A 24,160-nucleotide genomic window follows, 5' to 3' on the forward strand; every position below is an offset into this window, starting at 1 on the left:
GGAGCACAGGCTCCGGACGCGCAGGCTCAGCGGCCATGGCTCACGGGCCCAGCCGCTCCGCGGCACGTGGGATCTTCCCGGACCGGGGCACGAACCCGTGTCCCCTGCATCGGCAGGCGGACTCTCAACCACTGCGCCACCAGGGAAGCCCCCACCCACATTATTGAGGATCATCTCCTTTACTTAAAACAATTGCCTGTAGATGTTAACCACATGTCCAAAATGCCTTCACAGCAACACCTGGATGAGTGTTTCATTGAATAACTAGATACTATAGCCTAGCCAAATGGACACATAAAACTAAATATCACACTCAATGAAGAATCTTTTAAAATATTATATTCAAAATGAGTGAGAAGATTGGATGTGACAGTGCAACTTCCTTTTAAACTCAGACAGAAACACACCAAATTCTTGTTTCATTACTGGCAAACTAATAAATAAAACCTTTGTGGCTTTTGCTATCAACTTTGTTCTAGAAGGTAGCAAATGTGAGATACATTTTTATTGCAAATTCCATTTCATGTCTTAGATCCCAAGGTGTTCAGAACAACGAATGGCAATTTTCTGGTTTACAGTATATTCACTGCAGAATGCTCACCTGTTTCTCAGTGCTTCAGAAAGAAAGCACTGGCAGGTCAATTTCACTTCTTACTTATGCGGATTGTTATCTGCATTTCTCCAGCTCTGGCTCCTTCCTGGGAAGTTGTAGGATATCAGAGGTAGAGGATAGGCTAGAAAAGCCTGCCCTCTACCACCACCAAACACACAAAATCATCATAAAGCTGAAAGCCAAATGCCCTAGGTCACCCTCATAATCAACCCTGATCAGGGTATCAGACAAGGTGGTTCCATTTGTATTCAAGTTGAATTATCTGCACTCCCATCTGCTCAGCTCAGCTCAGCTCCGCACCACTGACTCAGGAAAGCATTCTGACCCTCCCCTTCCTCTCCATCCCTAAAGACACCCCGCAGACTGAATTAGTTCTTTCCTTGTCCCACCATAGCCCCCTGCCTATCCTTAGCACATCAAGGACTAAACCGGGCTGTAAATATCCTTTTGTGTCTTTCCACTACCAGATGGTGGGTAAAGATGCTGGGTCTTTCATGCCTGTATCTCTAGCCCTAGCACAACAGTTCTCAAAGTACGGCCCAGGAACCCTGAGGGGTCCCTGAGACCCTCTGAGGGGTTCACAAGGTGAAAACTATTTTCATGAAAGTACGAAGGTTGTATTTGCTGTCTTTGTCCTCATTCTCTCTGGAGGAGTTTTCCAGAGGCTGTATAAGAGGTATCATAACAGAATCCAGAAACAGTTATGAGAATTCAGCTGTCTTCTAATCAGCCAGGCACTTGCAAAAATGTAAAACAAGGGCACTCCCCTCATTATTTTAAAATTTTGGATAATATAGTTATTTTTAATAAAAAGTGCTCTATTTTTATCAATATGTGATAGGTTTTTAAATTATTTTTAACTGAATTAATAAAGATATATATATCACATTTTATTAGCTCTAATTACTAAGGAAATAAAGAGCAATAGGTAAAATCCACAAAAACCAAAGCTTGTGGGTTGTTAATGATATTTAAGAATGTTAAAATGTTCTGAGACCAAAAAGTTTGCTGTATAACCTGGCAAAGGACTTAAAACATAGTACATACTACTCACGTAGGAATAAAGAGAAAAGGTGTGAGCAGAGGAACAGGGGAGAGTGAACAAAGAGACAGAGTTGAGGGAGGGAAAGAAAGGATGTCTAAAGTTGTCAAGGCCAGGCTCACATAATCAATTCTTAATTTCATCTTTGTTGGGGGAAAGTCCATCAACATGGTGACAAGATCAGTCCTTTCTCTCGTTCTGGTTGTGAAAGAAGAGCAACTGGTTGACTTAGTTTGCACACCACTTGCTGTAATGTTGTGTAGCTAATTTTTGCCATGCTGATTTTTCTGGAAAAAAGCAAGAGGAACTTCCTCTCTTGCTGTATGAACCTGAGCGCATGCTGTCAAGAGAATAATTGTCTGAAATCACAGTCCTTATATCACTTGCAACCTGGTTGGAGACACCACCATAAAAAGACACAAACTCCATATATCATTCCTGCAAAAGGCATCAAAGGTTAAAAGCATCATGATGAATTTCTGAAATAAATCTGGACTCTGAATTTTCAGAGTGTTTGAGAGGCAACCATTGCATCTTCACAGAGAAATCATGATCTTAGCAATTTTAGAGGGTAACTCCACTGCTAAAGGTGTCAATTTCTCCTAGAGGTAGATAGAACAGGTCTTTGCAGCTGGAAGAGTCTCTCAATGCTTAAGGCATCCTTCTCAAAAGAAACTTTTGGGATCCCTGATCTGACAATTTCTAAGCACCCTGGGGTCTGGCACGTGGCAGGTGCCCAACAAGTGTGATTAAAAGATCAATAAATGAATATGCTCTTACTGCTTTTGTCAATCATCTGCACAAAGACCCATGTAGCACTCTGCATGGAATCACTGTTCCTCACCAATTATAAATTCTCTTAACCAACATATCTGGTTTGGACATATTTACTTCTGAATAACTTTGGTTGATCAAGAGAATGTTGGTTTCCACATACACCAACATTACTTCTGGGGATAACTGAACAAGGAAGAAATAAGGAAATAAAAGCAAAGAGGGTGTATGGACAGATAGGTAAAGGACATTGGCAGAAGATAAACACCAGCCTAGAACAGTTCAGCATGGAATGAGAATTCCATGGAATTCCATGGAATTGAGAAGGTCCCAGGAGGAAGGTAACTCCGAATCATGAAAAGAGATTGTCACAGGACATTTAGTGGGGAACAAGATATACGTTATTATCTGTTACAAAACACACAAATGTATGAGCAATGAACTGATTTAGGGTTGGAAAAGTCTACAAGATTCTTATGAGCACAGAATGATGCATGGAATTAATTGTGCAGAGCTCACGATTGTGAATTTCAGATGGGTATCATGTTATTGATATTGCTGCATATGAGGGAAAATGGAGATATTTATTAAAAATGTTATATGTTAATCTTCAATATCATTTTTGCATATCCTTTTTTAAAAATGAGGATTGAATTTCTCAACAGTGATGGCTGCTCCCATTGTATGTTTCCAAGAACTCGATCCACTTCACAAAGGGCACGGGCAAGACCTCCCCTGCTGCCCTGCTGGCATCTGGTAGGGTTAATATGGCCCTTGTCCTTTCTGATGTCAGCAAGGTCTACCGGTCCAGGTCCTCCAAGAAGCCGATACCAAGACCCAAGATGGGATTAAATGTGCAAGAATTTTATAAGAGAAAATGCAGATTCGATCTTGGTGCAAATGTAATCCCAGTGCAGGAAAAAGAAAGAAAAGGTTGGGTGAAAGTGTCTCATACCATCATGCAGTCTACGTGGGACTCTACAAAGCCAAAGCCCTAGGGCCTCCTCAAGCCCAAGGCAGCAGTCAGAGCAACCCCATGCCTCCCAGGAGTCTTAGCGTCCCCCAGTATCCCCACACTCCACAGGAATAGCCCGTGGAAGGCATGGCCTCAGAGCCCAGGTATTTTAATTCCCAGCCCCTAATTTTGGGAGAAAGGAAGGGCAAGGATGTTCAGCTTTTGAATCCGAGTTACCTGCTCATTTCTTACAGATGAGTCTCTGACCAGGTATAATCTACCATCCCCATTCAGATGTTCAGGAAGCCCTCCCCTCCGGCTGACACTTGGGAACAGAGGCAACTTTTGATTTCCTTCCCACACTTGCTCCTCACATAAGGGGCACCATCTCAGAAAATGGCACCTTTACTGATGCTCGAGCAAAAACCCCAGGAGGGGCTTGATTCCTACCTTTTCCTAACCAGCAATCCTCTCACACCCATACATAGTCCATCACAGGTTCTGCCATTTCTACACCAACACAGTGGAATGTGGAAGCCCTCTTCCTTCTATTTGGCAAGATCCTATGCCCAGCCAATATTATTCCTTGCCTGAACCTCTGCAAGAACTCTCAACTTTATCTTTGTGTTTTCACTCGTCTCCCCTACAATCCCTTTTCCACAGAGCTTCTGGAGCGACGGTTTCAAAGAGAAAACCTGATCATGAAGCAAGCCATGGCCATGTCTGCTTAGACCCTCTCAAATCTGCCCATCACATTTGAAATAAAATTCAAATTTCTTCCCATGGTCTATGAGGCCCAGTCCTGACTCATCCCGCATCACTTTTCCTCCCCCGCGATACACCAGCCACACTGGTTTCCTTTTTATTCCTCAAATTCACCAAACTGAGTCCTACCTGGGGTGCTTGCACTAGCTGTTCCCACTGTGTGGAATGGCTTCCCCCAACAGCATGACTAGCTGCTTCCCATAACTCTGCCCTCAGCTCAGACCTCAAAGAGCCCTTTCCCGAAGACCTCATCCCAACTGTCTCTCCCTGCCCCCATAACCCACTCTTTAATCATTCTATCACAGGGATCACACCTTCTGTAAGACTTGGCTCTGTGATTGTCTGTCTGGCCCCTGTGGAATGGATGCCCTGTTTTGTCCATCACTGTCTCTCCAGAGTTGAGACAGTGTCTGGCCCACTATAGGCTCTGATAAATACATGCTCAGTCAGTGAATAAACGGGCACCCATCATGACTGTCAGTGGGGTCAGGGACGTGTCTTTCTGACATGGGGCCCCCTCTTGTCGAGCACCTCCCTGGCTCAGCTCAGCTCCCTCTGGAAGCCCCACTCCCCACACGGTGCTCTCTTCCACCTCCCTGGCTGATATCACAGCCCTCTGATCGCCCTCCCCATGGCACCCCAGGCATCCACCATCATCCTCCACTGGTGGATGGCACTCAGACTCTTTCTATCTCAAGCCTCTCATTTTCACCCAAAGAGAGTCTGAGAACTCCAGAGGCCTTTTAACCTCCAAAGAATGAGGCTCTCAGAGAAGGAATTCAGGGGCAAGGTGATGATTTTGAGAATGACTTCTCTGATTCACCTGTGCCATGATTGCCTTTTTTTTTTTTTTTTGCGGTACACGGGCCTCTCACTGCTGCGGCCTCTCCCGCTGCGGAGCACAGGCTCCGGAGGCGCAGGCTCAGCGGCCATGGCTCACGGTCCTAGCCGCTCCGCGGCATGAACCCGTGTCCCCTGCATCGGCAGGCGGACTCTCAACCACTGCGCCACCAGGGTGGCCCGTGATTTCCTTTTTAAACACGACCCCTAAATATACACAGGTACACCCAGCCCTCATAGCTCTTTCCACAGCACCCACTGTCTGAGCTGGGCAGAATGCCGAAGCTCCAAGCCAGAGCTCCAGCCACATTCCCGCCACAGGTAGGCGGCTCCAGCCCTGAGGAGTGACATGATCACAGGAAGAGCATCCCCATGCTTTTGCATAGGGTGACGTGTTTTTAAGTGCCTGGCAGCCCCTTGTCTTCCCTGTGCCAGCGGGTGCATCTGCTCCTCCACCCCTACATCCTTTTTTTGTGTGTGTGTGGTGTGCGGGCCCCTCACTGCCGTGGCCTCTCCCGTTGCGGAGCATAGGCTCCGGACGCGCAGGCCCAGCGGCCATGGCTCACGGGCCCAGCCGCTCCGCGGCACGTGGGATCCCCCCAGACCGGGGCACGAACCCGTGTCCCCTGCAACGGCAGGCGGAGTCTCAACCCCTGCGCCACCAGAGAAGCCCCACCCCTACGTCTTTATAAAGCAGCCTCCACCTACACAGTCTGAGCGACAGGGTCCAGAAATGGAGCTGAGAGGGGTCATGTAGGTTACCAGGTGCCAGGATCCCCCCTCCCCTCTCAACAGTAGAGGCTGAAACCTCATCTCTTCCTCTACACGAGTTTAGCAAAAGCCCCACATCATGCCCTGGCATGCAATTCTGAAATCCTCATAAACCAACCTCTCAGAGACGCCACATCCACCAGGAAGGCACCCAAGCTCCACAGCCCATGTGGCTCCAGTCACAGGTGGATCAGGCTTCCTTTGGGAATGTTGGAGCTGGAGTTCGTGCATGTGCGGACACTCCTTGTCTCCAGAGCATGTCCGCAGGGTTTGTACCTACCAGGCTCTCTTTCGGTATCTGCTGGATTCATGAAGCATTTATGTCTGGGATACGTAGATTGCCTCCAACTCCACTAAGCATGGAGTGGGAGAAAATGGGATTTCCTACAGCACAAGGGAAGGGAACTAGCTATGAAGCGTAGCTTTATGATACGGGGGCTGCTTCATCCTGGGGGTTGAAAGAGAGAGTAGATTCAACCCCCTGGAAACAACTTTCAAAATGGTTTCCACCCACACATCCATCTGGACTAATGGAATGTGAACACTGATTGCCCATGTACACGGTGGAAGCCACAAGTAACAGTTTCATTCCACAAAGATTAATTTAATGAGTAACTACTGTATGTGGGAGGGACAATGGAGGTACAGCACTAAGTAAGTACATTGGTAATTAAATTGGCATCTGTGCTGAGGAGAAATACAAGATCCCATGAGGATACATGTCAAGACATTTTGAGGTTGTTGGAGGGCCCACTCTTCAAAAGGGACAGGTGAGGGCTTCCCTGGTGGCACAGTGGTTGGGAGTCCGCCTGCCGATGCAGGGGACACGGGTTCGTGCCCCGGTCTGGGAAGATCCCACATGCCGCGGAGCGGCTGGGCCCGTGAGCCATGGCCGCTGAGCCTGCGCGTCCGGAGCCTGTGCTCCGCAACGGGAGAGGCCACAACGGTGAGAGGCTTAGGAACATAAGGGCAGCTTCTGCTTGGAGAAGCTCCCAATAACATAAGAAAATGAGAACAGGATTCAGAATTCTCACTGTGTGATTGGGTAGCTCAGATGTAATTTTGTAGTAACTTCAGAGGAAGGGGAGGTCAATAATGACCTTCAGGAGGTGAGGGCTGGACCTCAGCTGGGTCCTGCAATGATGAGCTGGGTAGACAGAGTGGTGAGGGAAGGGGAAGACCCTGGATATCCACCTCCATGGCTCCCTTCTCTCTCATCCATTAATTCATCTTTTACCATATTTATTGTATATAACGTCCCTCACAGAATAGTCTCCTGTGTGTCTGCTTTCCAGCCCCACTACCTCGGCCAAACCGCTACCTAGGCATCCTCCCTACTGAGGGCAGAGTGGCCTATAAAATGCAGGTTGGACCACCCCACCCCCTGCTCGCCTCCTTCTAAGAGCCCCCGTCGCCCTGTAAATAAAGATCACACTCGCTAGCCTGGCACACAGGCTTCTCATTCTATAATCTCCATGTGCCTCTGACCTCTGCTCATTGCCTAACCCCCTGGACACCTTGAGCTAATTCCCATTTCCTGGGTGTAGCCTGCTCTCTCTCCAGCCCTGCCTGTAGCCCAGAGCTTCTCTCCCACCAATTCCTAGGGTCTCTGGGGGATCCATCACTCTTCCTTCATGACCTTATTTCATGGACCAAGGGTATCCCCAAACACTTGCCTACTGCAACCACTCATGTATCTCTTCCCTCCTGAAGCTATTCCTATCTGTAAATGACTGTCCCCTGGAAGTCTACTGCTCCATGGATCTTCTGAGGCCAAGCCGCTAAATGTGGCCCAAGCATTTACTGAGCACCTGCTGTGTTTCCAGGCCCATGTCGACCACCAAGAGAGGCACAGGGGCAGGCATGGGTCTTGCACTGATCACAATCTAATGTCAAATGACCTCACCGCCAGCAAGGAAGCCCTGTCTAAGAAGGTGCAGGAGCTGCCATGTACAACTAGGTCCATGTTGTATGTTTGACTCTGCTGTTGCCATTCTTGGGTTGCTGTTGTCCATGTTTTCCATGGGTTGAGCACCTATCCTACGTGCCGGGAACGGTACCAGGCTGTGGCAGGCAGGGTTCCCTGGGAAACAGACTCTCTAAGAGCTTACTGTGAAGGATATTTCGTCAGCAGTGGCCTTGGGGTCACAGCTGTGGAAGAGAAGGGATGGAAGCAGGAATGGCAGAGGGAGAACTGATGCAGGCTCAGTGACCCACCAGCGATGCTCTAGAGCTTGAATGGCCCTTTCTGTGTTATCCGGGGTTGAGCTGAGATGGGCAGGCCTTTAGGCTCTTGCATTCATCGATCACTGGATGAGGGCCCCTGGAAGGGATTTAACTTTGGGCAATATGACTCTTCACAGCTGAGGCAGGGCCTGAAGGGGCTGACAGCTGGAAGCTGTTTCTGCCAAGCGTTCTCCCAGCAGCTGGGGCACATCATGGGGTTCACTACACAGCTGTTTTCCATATCTTACTTTGGAAAATCACAACAGCCTGAGAGGTAGATGTCATCTCCATTTCACAGATGAGAAACAGAGGCACAGAGAGAGTATCCCTCGACCAAAGTTCTACAGGTGGATTTGAACTCAGTTCTGATTTCACAGCTTATACCTGTGTCACTGTGCAATGTTCATTCCTCCCAATCAAGTGGGTAGGGGCTCAAAGTGTGCCCCCTCTCCTACATCTTGGGCTTACAATAGACCAGAAGGACCTCCTCTTCCCTGAAATAACCAGGAGGATGCAGGCAGAAGCACCACTTTCGGATCAGTCTGGGCACAAGTGGATTGGACCACTATGTCTACTCACCTGTACCTCTGTTGCTGGGACTGGGTAGCATTTAAGCTGCATTCAGGACCCCAGGAGATTGTACCAAGTCTAGGACTCATGGATGAGATTAACTTAAATAAAAATACAGGAAGCCCAGTTAATTTTGAATTTCAGATAGACAACAAATGATTAATTTAGTATCAGTATGTCCATGCAATCTTTGGGACATACTTCTGCTAAAAGGTCGTTTGCTGCTTATCTGGCAATAAATTAACTGGGTGCCTGGTATTTTATCTGTCAAGCTTTCTCATGGGTGAGGTGGAAGTCGTGTTTCCTTATCCTCAAGATGATTCCAGTGACGTGAAAGTTTCCTCAGACCAAGCTCTCTCCCAGTCTGCAATCCACTTTCCTGCACCCAAAGTTTTTCACTGCACACTTTACGTGAATGCACCCCTGGGAGAGGGGACCCATGAGCTACACTTATTCACCCTCGAGGTATTACTGAGAGCAGGTTTGGGGGAATATACACAAAATAACACAGATGGGGAAGAGGGATGCCAGGACAGGGCATCACTAAGGGGTGAAGGGCTCAGGATGAAAAAAGTCTCATGATGTGCAGGGCAGCCTGGTGAAAAATGGGCAGCCTCCATCTTTCTCAGTTAGTCTCCCTGAGGGGGGTCCCAGTCTTTCTGGAGTGCTCAGCGGGTTCCTGGGCTCTCCTCTCTCTGGCTTGGAGGAGGACACTCTTCTCACACTCCCACAATAAACCCCTGCCCACTAGCAACCAGCTGCACCCATGGCCTGCTTATGGGCCGCCCGGAGTCCAGTGGCCTAGTGCCACTGCATCTGAAACAGACGCAGGTATTGCAAAAGCCCCAGCTTCGCACTCGGAGTCTCCTGGTCCTGTCATTGGCCTAGAACCTGATGTTTCTGAGCAGCTCTGTGATAAGGAAACGGTGTTTAGATCATCCGAAAGGCCATCACAAATGACCTGAACATCTTCCCTTTCTCCCGACTTTCCAGACAAGCCTTTCCCTCTTATTATCCAGAGATTCATAAAAATGCATAAGCGAAGGCAACGGCTTAAACAGTTTTCCTTTAGGAGTTCGGCACTAAATACACGAAACGAATTCCCTCAGCCTTTGGACAAGAAGACATTAGATATGGACTATTACTTGTGTTATCATTACATTAGAGGGTCATTATGAAAAATAAAAGTTCTAATCAGCGTGAACATTTGTAAGGTGCCATGATGGGGAATATGCCAGGCTAAGCCGTCTCAGATATCCAGAGGAACCACAGTGAGTAATGACTTTGAACACAAAGAGTTTGAACACAAAGAATCACTTGAACAAATCCCAAGCAAAGTCGTTAGCAATTAAAGGCTTTAGGGAAAAGACGACGTCCACCCCACCCTCCAACTAAGTGAGGGTTCTCTGGGCGTTCCTTGCTGGCCTGTGACCATACTCACTCTTTACCCTCCCACTCAGCCTCCATCTGGAAGAAGCAGACCTTATGTAGTCCTCGCATGGTTGCAGGCAGCCCCGCGTCCCTCTGATGGCCACAGCGGGGGGTCAGGAGCCGCTACGTGAGCAGTGGACTCTCCACCCCTCTTTAATTCTGTCCTTTCTCACTCATCTGTTTGTTTCTACTGTGATCCTCTTTTATGAGTTCTAGATGATTCTGGAATGAGATGCATTCACTGCCCCCTAACACAGGATGATTTTTAAATTAGGATTGACATATATACACTACCATGTGTAAAACAGATAGCTAGTGGGAACATGCTATAAAGCAAAGCTCAGGGGCTTCCCTGGTGGCGCAGTGATTGAGAGTCCGCCTGCCGATGCAGGGGACACGGGTTCGTGCCCCGGTCCGGGAAGATCCCACATGCCGCGGAGCAGCTGGGCCCGTGAGCCATGGCTGCTGAGACTGCACGTCTGGAGCCTGTGCTCCACAACGCGAGAGGCCACAACAGTGAGAGGCCCACGTACCACAAAAAAAAAGCAAAACTCAGCTCGGTGCTCTGTGGTGACCCAGATGGGTGGGATGGGGGGTGGGTGGGAGGGAGATGCAAGAGGGAGGGGATATACGCATACATATAGCTGACTCACTTCATTGTACAGCAGAAACCATCACAACATTGTAAAGCAATTATACTCCAATAAAATAAATAATAAAGTGAGCAAGTTACCCCCTCATCATGTTGCAGGGGACCCTGTCACATCCATGGGAAGTGTGGGTCAACCCCATGGGCCCGACACCAGGACAGGATTCGGTGTGTCGGTCACCCCAGAGTGGCCATAAACAGACTGAATGAGTGGGCAAGGGGCAACCCATGCAAGCAGTAGGGCCAAGGATCCAGCAGAGAAGCTGAACCATTCCTGGAGACCAAGGGCCCTCTCAAGGGGGGCCAGGCGACAGGAGGGTCATCTTAGAAGACTTTGCCTCAGGACTCCTTCTATCCTCCTGTGGGACACGCTCCCTGACTTCCCAGGGAGAGCAACCGCCTCCCCAGGGTGCCCACTGGGTCCTGCACAGACTCTTATCTGAGTGCACGCAAATAGTTCAGCTGAACTTCCTTGTTTCCATCTATTACACCCTGGCCTCCGCTAGTGAAAGAGAGTATCAGACGCCCTGACTCCTCCACCCATACATCTGTCCATTCATTCATTCAATCATTAATTCACTCAAAAGATTGACAATCAGCAAGTTCCTTTCACGGTGCCAAGTGCTCACCTTGTCTCTGTACATCCAGCACCGGAAACAGAGGCTGGCACAGCGTAGGTACTAAGTAAATGTTGATGAATAAATGCACAGGTGCCTGAGGACTTGCTCTGCTAAGGGGGCTGCATTCCCAGCTGGGCCTGTTGCCGGAGGGATGGAGGAGACCATCGAGGATAATATCACTGTGGGTAAAGTCTCAGATTCGAGACTGACGTAAACATCCCAGCTGACCAGCAGTGTCTCCCTCACTGTTGCGTCCCAGCACGCGAAAACTCTTCTACGCCAGCACCATCACTCTTTTGGATTAAGATATTTTCTTCTATGTGCTGCCAGTAAAATGTTTACTAGATTACTTTCGCCACTTTGTAGGTGCAACACCAATTCCTGTCAAATTTTCGTTTCCCCCAGTTGAACTTCCTCTGAATTACCTACGTGCTTTATTTAGCAAAACCTCGAGGAGCCTTTGAGGAGGAGAAGTGCTGCCCATTTGTCTCCACCACTGCCTGCTCCATGAAACGCTTTCATTTCACTTTCCTGGGTGCTGTGCTGCGGCTCACCCTCTTGCTTTGAGCTATCTCATCCTTCTGCTTTCAGCGCTATCTTAACAACGCTCAGCTGAACTTTTGCTATTTCTGTAATACCCCTTTGCTAATAAAAACAACCTGTGTCGCACACTTAACTGCAGTTAAATCCTTCCTCCTTTATGGTGTGTTCAGCAATTTTAGGGCATCCCAGCTATTATAAGGTATCATATGCTTAGTTGAACTTATTGAATTCCACTTGTCTCCAGTTTTGTTTATTTTCTTTTCTGTAACGGATTCTGTGCCCCTTGGCGTGTACTTTTCAACAGGCTTTCTGATCCAGCAGGGATCACAGGAAATTATACCTCACCAGGGAGCGACAGGTGGGTTCAGGGGGTCCTGGGGAAAGGTCTTCCCAGAGTCTGCACCGCGGCTCCAAGCATTCTGGCACTGAACGTCCAAGCCCCTCTAACGAATTCCCAGAAACAAAGCAGGCTTCTTGTGCAAATGCGTTTTCAAATGGCAGGCAATCTCACTCACGGGCAATGGTTTTCATCGGACAAAATGTTCTGTAACGCCATCTGTCCCACATGGGCGGGATGTGTCGGAACGATCATTCTGCCAGCTCCAGGAATGATATTCTTTGAACCCAAGAAACTTTCCTATGCTTGGAAGAGGCACTGGAATCTTCCCTGGAACTTGTTAAACTGCAGAAGGCTGAACAGAGCACGCAGATGAAGCTGGAAATGTGTTCGAATTTGCCACCGGGGCTCTTGGGCTCAGACCTGGGGCAGCCCTGGGCAGGACACTGTCTGATCATGAGCCTTGGCTCGCGGAAAGCAAAGCTGCATTTCTCATCAAACACCGGCATCTGCTCAGACCACTGAGAGAGATTTCTTCTAAGTAGTCCCTTGAGAGCCTATGTACTTATTCCAGAGATTTCAGCCTTGCCAGAACCACTTGGAAAGCTTCTTTCTGAGAACTGCCTTGAGAAGCTATGCTCCTTCCAGCAGATGCTTTACACAGCCTGTAGGTGCCGTGCAGAGCACCTGGCCCATGCCATTGATTTCTCTTAGAAACCCCACACCTTTAGGAATCATTTTCTCTCCTACGGATCAGGAGACATTAGGCTCAGAGACACTGGGGGTTTCCCTGTGGCTTCCCCACTCCTATGGGCCAGGAAGGAAGGTGAAATTGAACCAGGAGGGAAGGGGGCAGGGCACAACCTCTAAAAGAATGACGTAGGCCTTGAGGATATGACATAAACGGACTAGAACCAACTAGGTCCAAGATGGCAGACGATTCAACTTCCAGTAGACCTTGAGCCTCCTTCTACGCCCACTGTAATACATTAGCATCTAAGTGACACACCCACAGGCGCCATGACAGTTCTGAGCCCAATCATAAAAGGCCAAAAAGTGGGTGGTGGCCCAATTCCTGGAAATCCCCACCCCTTCCCCCAAATAATTGGAATAATCCTCCCACTCATTAGCTGATGAAATTACCCAGCCCGTAAACTAACCACCCCATATCTGGGGGCCTCTCACCTTCCGAGATGGCCCACGCTCTCCCTTGGCCACGCTCACTTTCTGAGACGACCCCATTCCCTAGGGCCGCTCCTGCCTTTTGAGACGGACCACATTTTGTCTATGGAATGTGAATCTCTCTAAATACATCCACTTTGTATCTATCACTTTGTCTCTCACTGAATTCTTTCTGCAACGAGGCAGTAAGGCCCTGAGCTTCTTTAAGTCCTGAGACCAGGTGTGTGATCTTAATTAAAAGACAGTGGATTCGAGTCCCAATCAGGGTTTAGGCTGGGTTCAGCTCCCGGCCCATGGGTTCAAGTTCCAGTCTGCGTTGTGCAGTTTCAAAATCAGGGCTGCCTCGTTTCAGAGCTTGAACTCTTCCCACCTACCCATGCTTCTCGCCGTCTAGAGTTTTGAATAAATATCTACTGAGCTGACACCATGTAATGGATGCTCCACTGGAGGCTGGGTTACAGAGCTCTGATGAAGATCTGTCCTCTGATCTAAAAGAAATCACAGTGTGGGGAACAATGCCATAACTCAATTCTTCCAAGACGACAAAACTGCCAAGGAACGGACATGGAGCTGCAGAGGTGCAGGGGCAGGAAGTGGTCTTCTTGGGGGAAAACTGGAGTTGAGAACCTCATTCATGGAAGATAAGAGTTGAAATGACCCTTCAAAGATGACAAGGAATTATCAAGCCCCCAAAGAAAGAGAAGTTGTTACAGGCAAAAAAAGAAAGTCACATGTAAAGGCCCAGAGGCAGGTGAATGTGTCGCCTGTTGGGTGAGTAAAAATGGTTTAGTGTGATGCAAGGTAGTGTGGGGCGGGGCCCAGTGCATCTTCTTCATCTACTCTTTTCCAGCCTTAAAAAGGAAGGAAATCCTGCTCTTTGCGACACCACGAATGAACCTAGAGGACATTATGCTAAGTGAAATAAGCCAGTTACAGAAGGACAAATACTGACTGAGTCCACTTATATGAAGTGTCTAAATTAGTCAGACTCATAGAAGGAGAAAATAGAATGGTGGTTGCCAGGGGTTGCAGGGAGGGGGAATGGGGATTTGTTTTTCAGTGGGTGCAAAGTTTCTATTATGCACGATGAGCCATCTCTAGAACTAGAGATTAGCTGTACAACACAGTGCCAATAGTTAACAATCCTGTATTGTGCACTTTAAAACATGTTGAGATGTTGAGGATAGATCTTGAGTTAAGTGTTCTTACAAAAAAAAAAGTCCACAAAAGAACATAAGGAAATTCTGGGCAGTGATAGATATATTTAGTACCTTGATTGTGGTGATAGTATCATGAGTGTGTGCATATGTCCAAACTCATCAGATGTACGCATTCAACGTGTGTGGTTTTTTTGTATATCAATTACATCTCAATAAAACTAAAAAAAAAAAAAAAAAGAGCCCAGCATCACTAACTTCCAGAACAAGTAGCACTTTGAGCCTAATCTAGCCAACCCGAGCTGCACTACTTTGGGATTTGGGGTTGTAGGGACTCTGAAAACAACCTAAAACAAAAAGAAATGAAAAGACATTTTAAGTACTTCCAATGTAATCCGAATAAGTGCGCCATCTCCTAAGGTGACGACTTTTAACATGAAGCCTCATCTGGGGGCCTGCGCACATTAACAGGAGTCCTCTTTGTCTCCACCCCTCATAATTTTTACCTGTTGTCAGAAGACCTGGGAAGATGTCAGTTCTCCAGCAAGTCAGGCAGCAGCCCTGTTGACAAGCGTCCATCCCCTAATCTCCAATCAGACTGAGTTCCCTGCCTTTCATGTGAGTAGGGAGGCTCTTGCTAACAAGACTCTCTCTCTCTCAAGACTCAGCCTGAAAAGAGCGGTCTTGAAGGCTTCTGTTAATTTTATCTGGCGGGAGCACGCGGGAGCACGTGCAGCTCAAAAAGACATCTATTAAGTTGTCAGTCATGATATCATTCACTTTCACAGTGTTTAGTATCTACCAAGTGGAAGCTGACAGCCAGCACAAAGGCACTCTGGGAGGGAGACGGCAGACATGCCAATTAGCATAGCACTCTCCATGTACCTTCGTGGGTTAGGAAAGCTGGAATCCTAACATGTCTTTCTGCAAGCTTCCTTCAAAGATCTCAGGCAAAGAAGCCCTTGGAAGTATGCTATCAGAGCATCCTGAATTCTTACACAAATCATTAGGCTTTCTGACTGAAGCCTGTCCTGCCTTGTGGGGTGACGGGCACAGCCAGCACACAGAAACTTCTTTCCTCAAATGACAGAACAGGGTGAAATGCAGAGAGAGTGAGCCATCGAGCTCTAGAAAATGCGCTTCATCCAGGGCCCAGGAAGGCTTAGCAAGGCTGATTCTAGATGTAAACGGAGGTACTAAGAACCATTATAGTGAAAGGGAAGGGAAGGGGTTTCCATGAAAGAATTGGGTCTACCTGGCAAAATTACCTGTATTCATATCTGTGAAGATTATAATCACTAACAGCTGCTGCCGTTTGGGGTTTGTAGACTATGTCAGGCACTTGTTAGATGCTGTACACACATTATTATAATTCATAGCAGCCCAATGGTCCTGTTGTGACGAGGGGATTATTATCTTTATCAGACAGATGAGAAGATGGAGCTCTGGGAGCTCATTGGTCACGATATTAGCAAAAAGTGGAGGTGCATTCAAGTTCAGGTTGATTGGCTGCTCTTTATACTTGTAGAGTTTAAAGTTGCCCGCAACATCCCAATGCCCTGTCAAAGGCATCATCACCTCTGACTTCCCATGAGGTGGATGGGACAGGTGTTATTCCCATCTTACAGCTAGGGAAACTGAGGCCCAAAGAGATAAGGTACTTATTACCTGAGGTCACAATGGGCTAGACCAGGATCGGGATGCTACCTCCTGCCTCTCAGGACTCCTCTCCAGGTCACACGAGGGCCCCAGAACGTTAGACCAGTCATTACTTGAGCAAGAATGTCCAGACACAAAGACAGGATGATGATAAGACTCAACACATGAAAGGGGGTTTAAAAATAAGAAGAAAATCTATCACAGAAATTCAGGTGTATCACTTGGTCACTCATGACTCTTCCTGTAATTTATGGAAATGGAACCTGGGAGTCTCTAGCACCCGGTGTGGGTTTGTCTGGGGGGCCCAGCTCTGGACAACTCCTCGGATTTTTCCAAGGACTTCCAGCTCCCTCATGCCCCTGGGGTGGAACCTTCTCACTGAGAGGTCCTCCCTGGCCTGGGCAGCCTGGACCGTCCTGTGGTCCTCCAGGCTCACCTCAGGCTGGGGGTCGTTTGTGAGCAAGCTTCATGTTCTTAGGTGTCCCTTGTCCCCAGAAACTACATCCACTGGTCCTAATGATATTCTCAACAAAACCGTGAACTCCATCCTCAGTGTACACACACAGGAAGTAAAAGGAGCCAAGTTGAGACTTTGCAAACACACACCTGGATGCCAAGATTTACTGAAGGATGTGTACTCTTTAACCTATCCATCTCCTTAGGGAAATCACAAATGACTCTATCAATCAGATGTATGAGGCAACCGAGTCCACGAAGAATGAAGTGAGGCGTCCAAAACCTCAGGGCCATCACATGCGCTTTAGAATCCAAGTCCCATGTTCTTCTAGCCCCAGGGAACAGCTCTTCTGTGTTTTGGTTTCTGCCTTAATCAAGGGAGGCAAGGTTGGAAACTATTCAGGAAAAGAGCCCCTTCTAGGGATAAGCATGGCTCTTACGGCCACAGAACTCACACCCGGGAGTCAAGAGAAGGTCCTCTGTGACAGTAGAGCCGGATGGAGCACAGAGGCTCTTCCTCACAGTCAGGGGGTGTGGGTGAAGCCCCATCAGCTGGGCGAAGAGTATATGCTATGTGAGGGGCCCCTGCCAAGTCTGAGCAGGGCTAGCGGCTGGGTTTCCAGGCAGCAGAAGCTGCCAGGAGCTGACTGACCCCACTCCAGTGACCGTGCATGTGCTCTAGCCTGAAGACCACCTTCCGAGGTCCTGGGGGATTCTGTTAGCAGCTGTTTCCTGTGCTGGACAGGCCAGCAGTTCTCCCACATGTTATTACTGCCATTATTCTCCTAAGACAGGCAGCTTCCCCGAAACTCAACAATAGTGACTCGGGTCTCGAAGACCCAACATCAGCCATGCTTCCTCTAAAGCAGCCCTTATCATGAGCTTGTCCCAGTCACTCCTGCTGTGCCTTCCCCAGGGGGGCTCCAGTATGATCCCTGGCACAGTCCAGTTCTGCTGATGGCAAACAGGGCCCACCTGGTCAAAGCACAAGGCAGAGAAATACTGCACAGGACCAGGAAGGACCCCAGCACCAGGACTCCACCCAGAAGGCATGAGGCAGGATTGGGGACATAGTCCAAGGACTGGGCGTTAAAACTGGAGCAGAGACCTCACATCCTCTGAGGCTCACCCTGTGATAAAAGCTGCAATTGAAGCAGGGCCAGAACCTAGAACACCATGTCCTTCAGGATCCACTTTACCTCCTCCTCCAAGAGCCTTTCTGGACCCCTGCAGCCCACAGCCCTCCCCAACCCTGGAGATGTTCTGTGGAAAGGAGCCATTGGACCCTGGGTCACTGGCCGTCTCCTAGTGCTACTGCCTTGCTGAATACCGGAGTGGTATCTCTGAGTTTTCTTCCTTGATGGAGACCACAGAGAGGTTTGAAGTGATTTAGGGAGGGGTCTCCTGTCACTTCCATGGTGCCTGGGACATGGTTGAGATCACTGCAGGAAGCCAATGACTGCCTATCAGGAGGCACAGTGGTAAGCAGAGGGAGGCAGATTTGGGAGTTAAGCAGCCCTGAGTGCCAATCCTGACCCTGCCACTTAAAAGAATGTTCCCCTTGGGCTTCCCTGGTGGTGCAGTGGTTGAGAGTCCGCCTGCCGATGCAGGGGGCGCGGGTTCGTGCCCCGGTCCGGGAAGATCCCACGTGCCGCGGAGCGGCTGGGCCCGTGAGCCATGGCCGCTGAGCCTGCGCATCTGGAGCCTGTGCTCCGCAACGGGAGAGGCCACAACGGTGATAGGCCCGCGTACCGCAAAAAAAAAAAGAATGTTCCCCTTAACAAGTTGCTTAACTCTCTAAGCTCTCTGAAATGGAGGTGGTCGTGCCTACTCAGGTAGTTTTGGGAGATCAGAGATAAATAATAAAAGAACCTAGGCTGCCTAAACCAGGGGTCCTCAAAGTGTGGTCCCTGGACGAGCAGCAACAGCGTCTCATGGGAACTTGTTAGAAATGCAGATTCTTGACCCTACTTCAAATTCACTGAATCAAAAACCCAGGGATCGTGCCTAGCATGTGTTTTAACAAGCCCCACGGGTGATCTTGATACACCTAAAGGTTTAAGAACTTTTGTGTGTACTCAGTAAGTAGTCTGTCCACAGCCAGAGATGAAGGAATGATCTTCATCTGTAATGACTTTCAGATACAGAGCCAAAGGAAGGAAGTGGCCAGGGGACAGACCAGTCATGACATAACGGTGATCATCTGGGACAAGTCATTGAATACAGGACGAGAGTGTGGTTCCTGTACCTACACTTAAACACGAGTCAAGAGTACATTCAACTCAATCTAATCCAATAAGAATTTGAGTGGTTGCTATTCCACAGAGTAATGAACTCGCCTTAAAAGCAGGCGCTCGGGCCTTCCCTGGTGGCGCAGGGGTTAAGAGTCCGCCTGCCGATGCAGAGGACGCGGGTTCATGCCCCGGTCCGGGAGGATCCCACAAGCCGCAGAGCGGCTGGGCCCGTGAGCCATGGCCGCTGGGCCTGCGCGTCCGGAGCCTGTGCTCCGCAGCGGGAGAGGCCACAACAGTGAGAGGCCCGCGTACCGCAAAAAAAAAAAAAAAAAAAAAAAAAAAAAAGCGCAGGCACTCAATACACAGAGACGGAGTTAAAGCCAGGTAATATGGGCTGTCACTTATATTTCTTTAGATCTGCTTCTCTGTAAAGTAGACGTTTTCATCCCTTGCTGTACATTAGAATCACATGAGGAGGGACATCTGTGGTGGCACAGTGGTTAAGAATCCGCCTGCCAATGCAGGGAACACGGGTTCGAGCCCTGGTCTGGGAAGATCCCACATGCCAGGAGCAACTAAGCCCATGCACCACAACTACTGAGCCTGTGCTCTAGAGCCTGCAAGCCACAACTAATGAGCCCTCATGCCACAACTACTGAAGCCCGTGCACCTAGAACCCATACTCCACAACAAAGAGAAGCCACTGCAATGAGAAGCTGGCGCATTGCAACAAAGAGTAACCCCTGCTCCCTGCGACTAAAGAAAGCCTGCGTGCAGCAACGAAGACCCAACACAGCCAAAAATAAATTAAAAAATAAATAAATTTAAAAAAGGATCATGTGAGGAGTTTTGAAAGATCCAGATGCCCAGGCTACAGCCCAGACCACTCACATCAGCATCTCTGGGAGGGGGTGAGACCCAGGCATGAGTAGTTTTTAAAGCACCCAAGGTGATTGCGTTGTACAGTACAGGGATACAAACCACTGAAGCAGGTGGGTCAGTCTGCGATGCTGGTCACCTGCAGGCCGGCAGGAAGCAGAAGCCAGCCCCTTGTCTTCATTCCCACCCCTCCACCTCTTGGTCCCCACCCTCAGCTCACAGACTCAGCCATTCTCACTGCACAGGTAGAAAGCCAGCTCATGAGTTGGAAGAAGTCACTTGGACTTCACAAAAACTTCTGGAGAAAGGAAGAGCAAATGTTATTATTTCAGTTTTATGAATAAAAACACAACATTGTTCCTGTGAGATTCTGCGACGTGTTCAGTACTTTGCCTGAGTAGTTGGGCGGTTAGAACTGATCTGAGAGAGGACCTTCAACATGGCGGAGGAGTAAGACGTGGAGATCACCTTCCTTCCCACAAATACATCAAAAACACATCTACATGTGGAGTAACTCCTACAGAACACCTACTGAATGCTGGCAGAAGATCTCAGACTTCCTAAAAGGCAAGAAACTCCCCACGTACCTTGCTGTGTGGCTGACTGGGTCTTGGTGCTCCAGCCGGGTGTCAGGCCTGAACCTCTGAGGTGGGAGAGCTGAGTTCAGGACACTGGACCACTAGAGACCTCCTGGCCCTACATAATATCAATCTGCAAGAGTTCTCCCAGAGATCTCCATCTCAAGGCTAAGACCCAGCTCCACTCAATGATGAGCAAGCTCCAGTGCTGGACGCTCCACGCAAAACAACTAGCAAGACAGGAACACAACCCCACCCATTAGCAGAGAGGCTGCCTAAAATCATACTAAGTTCACGGACACCCCAAAACACACCACCAGATGTGGACCTGCCCACCAGAAAGACAAGATCCAGCCTCATCCACCAGAACAGGCACTAGTCCCCTCCACCAGGAAGCCTACACAACCCACTGAACCAACCTCACCCACTGGGGGCAGACACCAAAAACAACGGGAACTACGAACCTGCAGCCTGCAGAAAGGAGACCCCAAACACAGTAGGTTAAGCAAAATGAGAAGACAGAGAAACACACAGCAGATGAAAGAGGAAGGTAAAAACCCACCAGACCAAACAAATGAAGAGGAAATAGGCAGTCTACCTGAAAAAGAATTCAGAGTAATGATAGTAAAGCTGATTCAAAATCTTGGAAATAGAATGGAGAAAATAGAAGAAACATTTAATAAGGACCTAGACGAATGAAAGAGCAAACAAACAATAATGAACAACACAATAAATGAAATTAAAAATTATCTAGAAGCAATCAGTAGCAGAATAACTCTGGCAGAAAAATGGATAAGTGACCTGGAAGATAAAATAGTGGAAATAACTACTGCAGAGCAGATTAAAGAAAAAAGAATGAAAAGAATTGAGGACAGTCTCAGAGACCTCTGGGACAACATTAAATACACCAATATTCAAATTATAAGGGTCCCAGAAGAAGAAGAGAAAAAGAAAGGGACAGAAAATATTTGAAGAGATTATAGTTGAAAACTTCCCTAACATGGGAAAGGAAATAGTCAATCAAGTCCAGGAAGCACAGAGAGTCCCATACAGGATAAATCCAAGGAGAAACACGCCAAGACATATATTAATCAAACTACCAAAAATTAAATACAAAGAAAAAATATTAAAAGCAGCAAGGGAAAAATAACATACAAGGGAATCCCCATAAGGTTAACAGCTGATCTTTCAGCAGAAATTCTGCAAGCCAGAAGGGAGTGGCAGGACATATTTAAAGTGAGGAAAGGGAAAAACCTACAACCAAGATTACTCTACCCAGCAAAGATCTCATTCAGATTTGATGGAGAAATTAAAAGCTTTAAGACAAGCAAAAGCTAAGAGAATTCAGCACCACCAAACCAGCTTTACAACAAATGCTAAAGGAACTTCTCTAGGCAGGAAACACAAGAGAAGGAAAAGACCTACAATAACAAACCCAAAGCAATTAAGAAAATGGTAATAGGAACATACATATTGATAATTACCTTAAATGTAAATGGATTAAATGCTCCAACTAAAAGACACAGACTGGCTGAATGGATACAAAAACAAGACCCATATATATACTGTCTACAAAAGGCCCACTGTAGACCTAGAGACACATACAGACTGAAAGTAAGGGGATGGAAAAAGATACTCCATGCAAATGGAAACCAAAAGAAAGCTGGAGTAGCAATTCTCATATCAGACAAAATAGACTTTAAAATAGAGACTATTACAAAAGACAAAGAAGGACACTACATAATGATCAAGGGATCAATCCAAGAAGAAGATATAACAATTGTAAATATTTATGCACCCAACATAGGAGCACCTCAATACATAAGGCAAATGCTAAGAGCCATAAAAGGGGAAATTGACAGTAACACAATAATAGAAGGGGACTTTAACACCCCACTTTCACCAATGGACAGATCAACCAAAATGAAAAAAAAATAAGGAAACACAAGCTTTAAATGATACATTAAACAAGATGGACTTAATTGATATTTATAGGACATTCCATCCAAAATCAGCAGAATACACTTTCTTCTCAAGTGCTCATGGAACATTCTGCAGGATAGATCATATCTTGGGTCACAAATCAAGTCTTGGTAAATTTAAGAAAATTGAAATCGTATCAAGTTATCTTTTCCGACCACAATGCTATGAGACTAGATATCAATTACAGGAAAAAAATCTGTAAAAAATACAAACACATGGAGGCTAAACAACATGCTACTAAATAAAGAGATCACTGAAGAAATCAAAGAGGAAATCAAAAATCACCTAGAAACAAATGACAATGAAAACACCACAGCCCAAAACCTATGGGATGCAGCAAATGCAGTTCTAAGAGGGAAGCTTATAGCAATACAATCCCACCTCAAGAAGCAAGAAAAATCTCAAATAAACAACCTAACCTTACACCTAAGGCAATTAGAGAAAGAAGAACAAAAAATCCCCAAAGTTAGAAGAAGGAAAGAAATCATAAAGATCAGATCAGAAATAAATGAAAAAGAAATGAAGGAAACAATAGCAAAGATCAATAAAACTAAAAGCTTGTTCTTTGAGAAGATAAACAAAATAGATAAACCATTAGCCAGACTCATCAAGAAAAAAGGGAGAAGACTCAAATCAATAGAATTAGAAATGAAAAAGGAGAAGTAACAACTGACACTGCAGAAATACAAAGGATCATGAGAGATTACTACAAGCAACTATATGCCTATAAGATGGACAACCTGGAAGAAATGGACAAATTCTTAGAAAAGCACAACTTTCCAATACTGAACTAGGAAGAAATAGAAAATAGAAACAGACCAATCACAAGCACTGAAATTGAAACTGTGACTAAAAATCTTCCAACAGGGCTTCCCTGGTGGCGCAGTGGTTGAGAGTCCGCCTGCCGATGCGGGGGACACGGGTTCAGGCCCCGGTCCGGGAAGGTCCCACATGCCGCAGAGCGGCTAGGCCCGTGAGCCATGGCCACTGAGCTTGCGTGTCCGGAGCCTGTGCTCTGCAATGGGAGAGGCGCAGCAGTGAGAGGCCCGCGTACGGCAAAAAAAAAAAAAAAAAAAACTCTTCCAACAAACAAAAGCCCAGGACCAGATGGCTTCACAGGCGAATTCTATCAAACATTTAGAGAAGAGCTAACACCTATCCTTCTCAAACTCTTCCAAAACGCAGCAGAGGGAGGAACACTCTCAAACTCATTCTACAAGGCCACCATCAGCCTGATACCAAAACCAGACAAAGAAGATACAAAAAAAGGAAACTACAGGCCAATATCACTGATGAACATAGATGCAAAAATCCTCAACAAAGTACTAGCAAACATAATCTAACCACACATTAAAAGGACCATACACCATGATCAAGTGGGGTTTATCCCAGGAATGCAAGGATTCTTATATATGTGGAATCAAAAAAAAAAAAAAAGTTCTGAAGAACCTTGGGGAAGGACAGGAATAAAGACGCAGATGTAAAGAATGGACTTGAGGACACAGGGAGGGGGAAAGGTAGGCTGGGACAAAGTGAGAGAGTGGCATGGACATATATACACTACCAAATGTAAAACAGATAGCTAGTGGAAGCACCTGCATAGCACAGGGAGATCAGCTTGGTGCTCTCTGACCACCTAGAAGGGTGGGATAGGGAGGGTGGCAGGGAGATGCAAGAGGGAGGGGATATGGGGATATATGTATATGTATAGCTGATTCACTTTGTTATAAAGAAGAAAGAAAAGATAGAAAGGAAGAAAGGAAGGGAGGAAGGGAGGGAGGGAGGGAGAGAGAGAGAAAGGAAGGAAAGAAAGAAAGAAAGAAAGAAAGAAAGAAAGAAAGAAAGAAAGAAAGAAAGAAAGAAAGAAAGAAAGAAAGGGTAGAAAAGGAAGGAAGA

The 24,160-nt window shown here is 47.2% G+C and overlaps 1 protein-coding gene and 1 pseudogene across 3 annotated transcripts in view; one reads left to right on the forward strand and one right to left on the reverse strand.

Moving 5' to 3' along the window:
* Positions 1–24,160, reverse strand: part of CLSTN2 (calsyntenin 2) — a 650,414-nt gene that overhangs the window by 418,593 nt on the left and 207,661 nt on the right. The window contains exon 1 of one of the 3 annotated variants that reach the window (XM_060298551.1): positions 6,041–6,098. The exons of the other annotated variants lie outside the window; for them this stretch is intronic. Coding sequence (XP_060154534.1) covers positions 6,041–6,071 — 31 coding nt within the window. The 5' untranslated portion in view covers positions 6,072–6,098. Of the gene's footprint in view, positions 1–6,040; positions 6,099–24,160 lie in introns of those variants that run through there. 3 annotated transcript variants of the gene reach the window in all.
* Positions 11,408–24,160, forward strand: part of LOC115862110 (condensin complex subunit 3 pseudogene) — a 145,219-nt pseudogene continuing 132,466 nt past the window's right edge.

The sequence above is a fragment of the Globicephala melas genome, chromosome 4 (assembly GCF_963455315.2).
Source record: "Globicephala melas chromosome 4, mGloMel1.2, whole genome shotgun sequence".
Classification (NCBI taxonomy): domain Eukaryota; kingdom Metazoa; phylum Chordata; class Mammalia; order Artiodactyla; family Delphinidae; genus Globicephala; species Globicephala melas.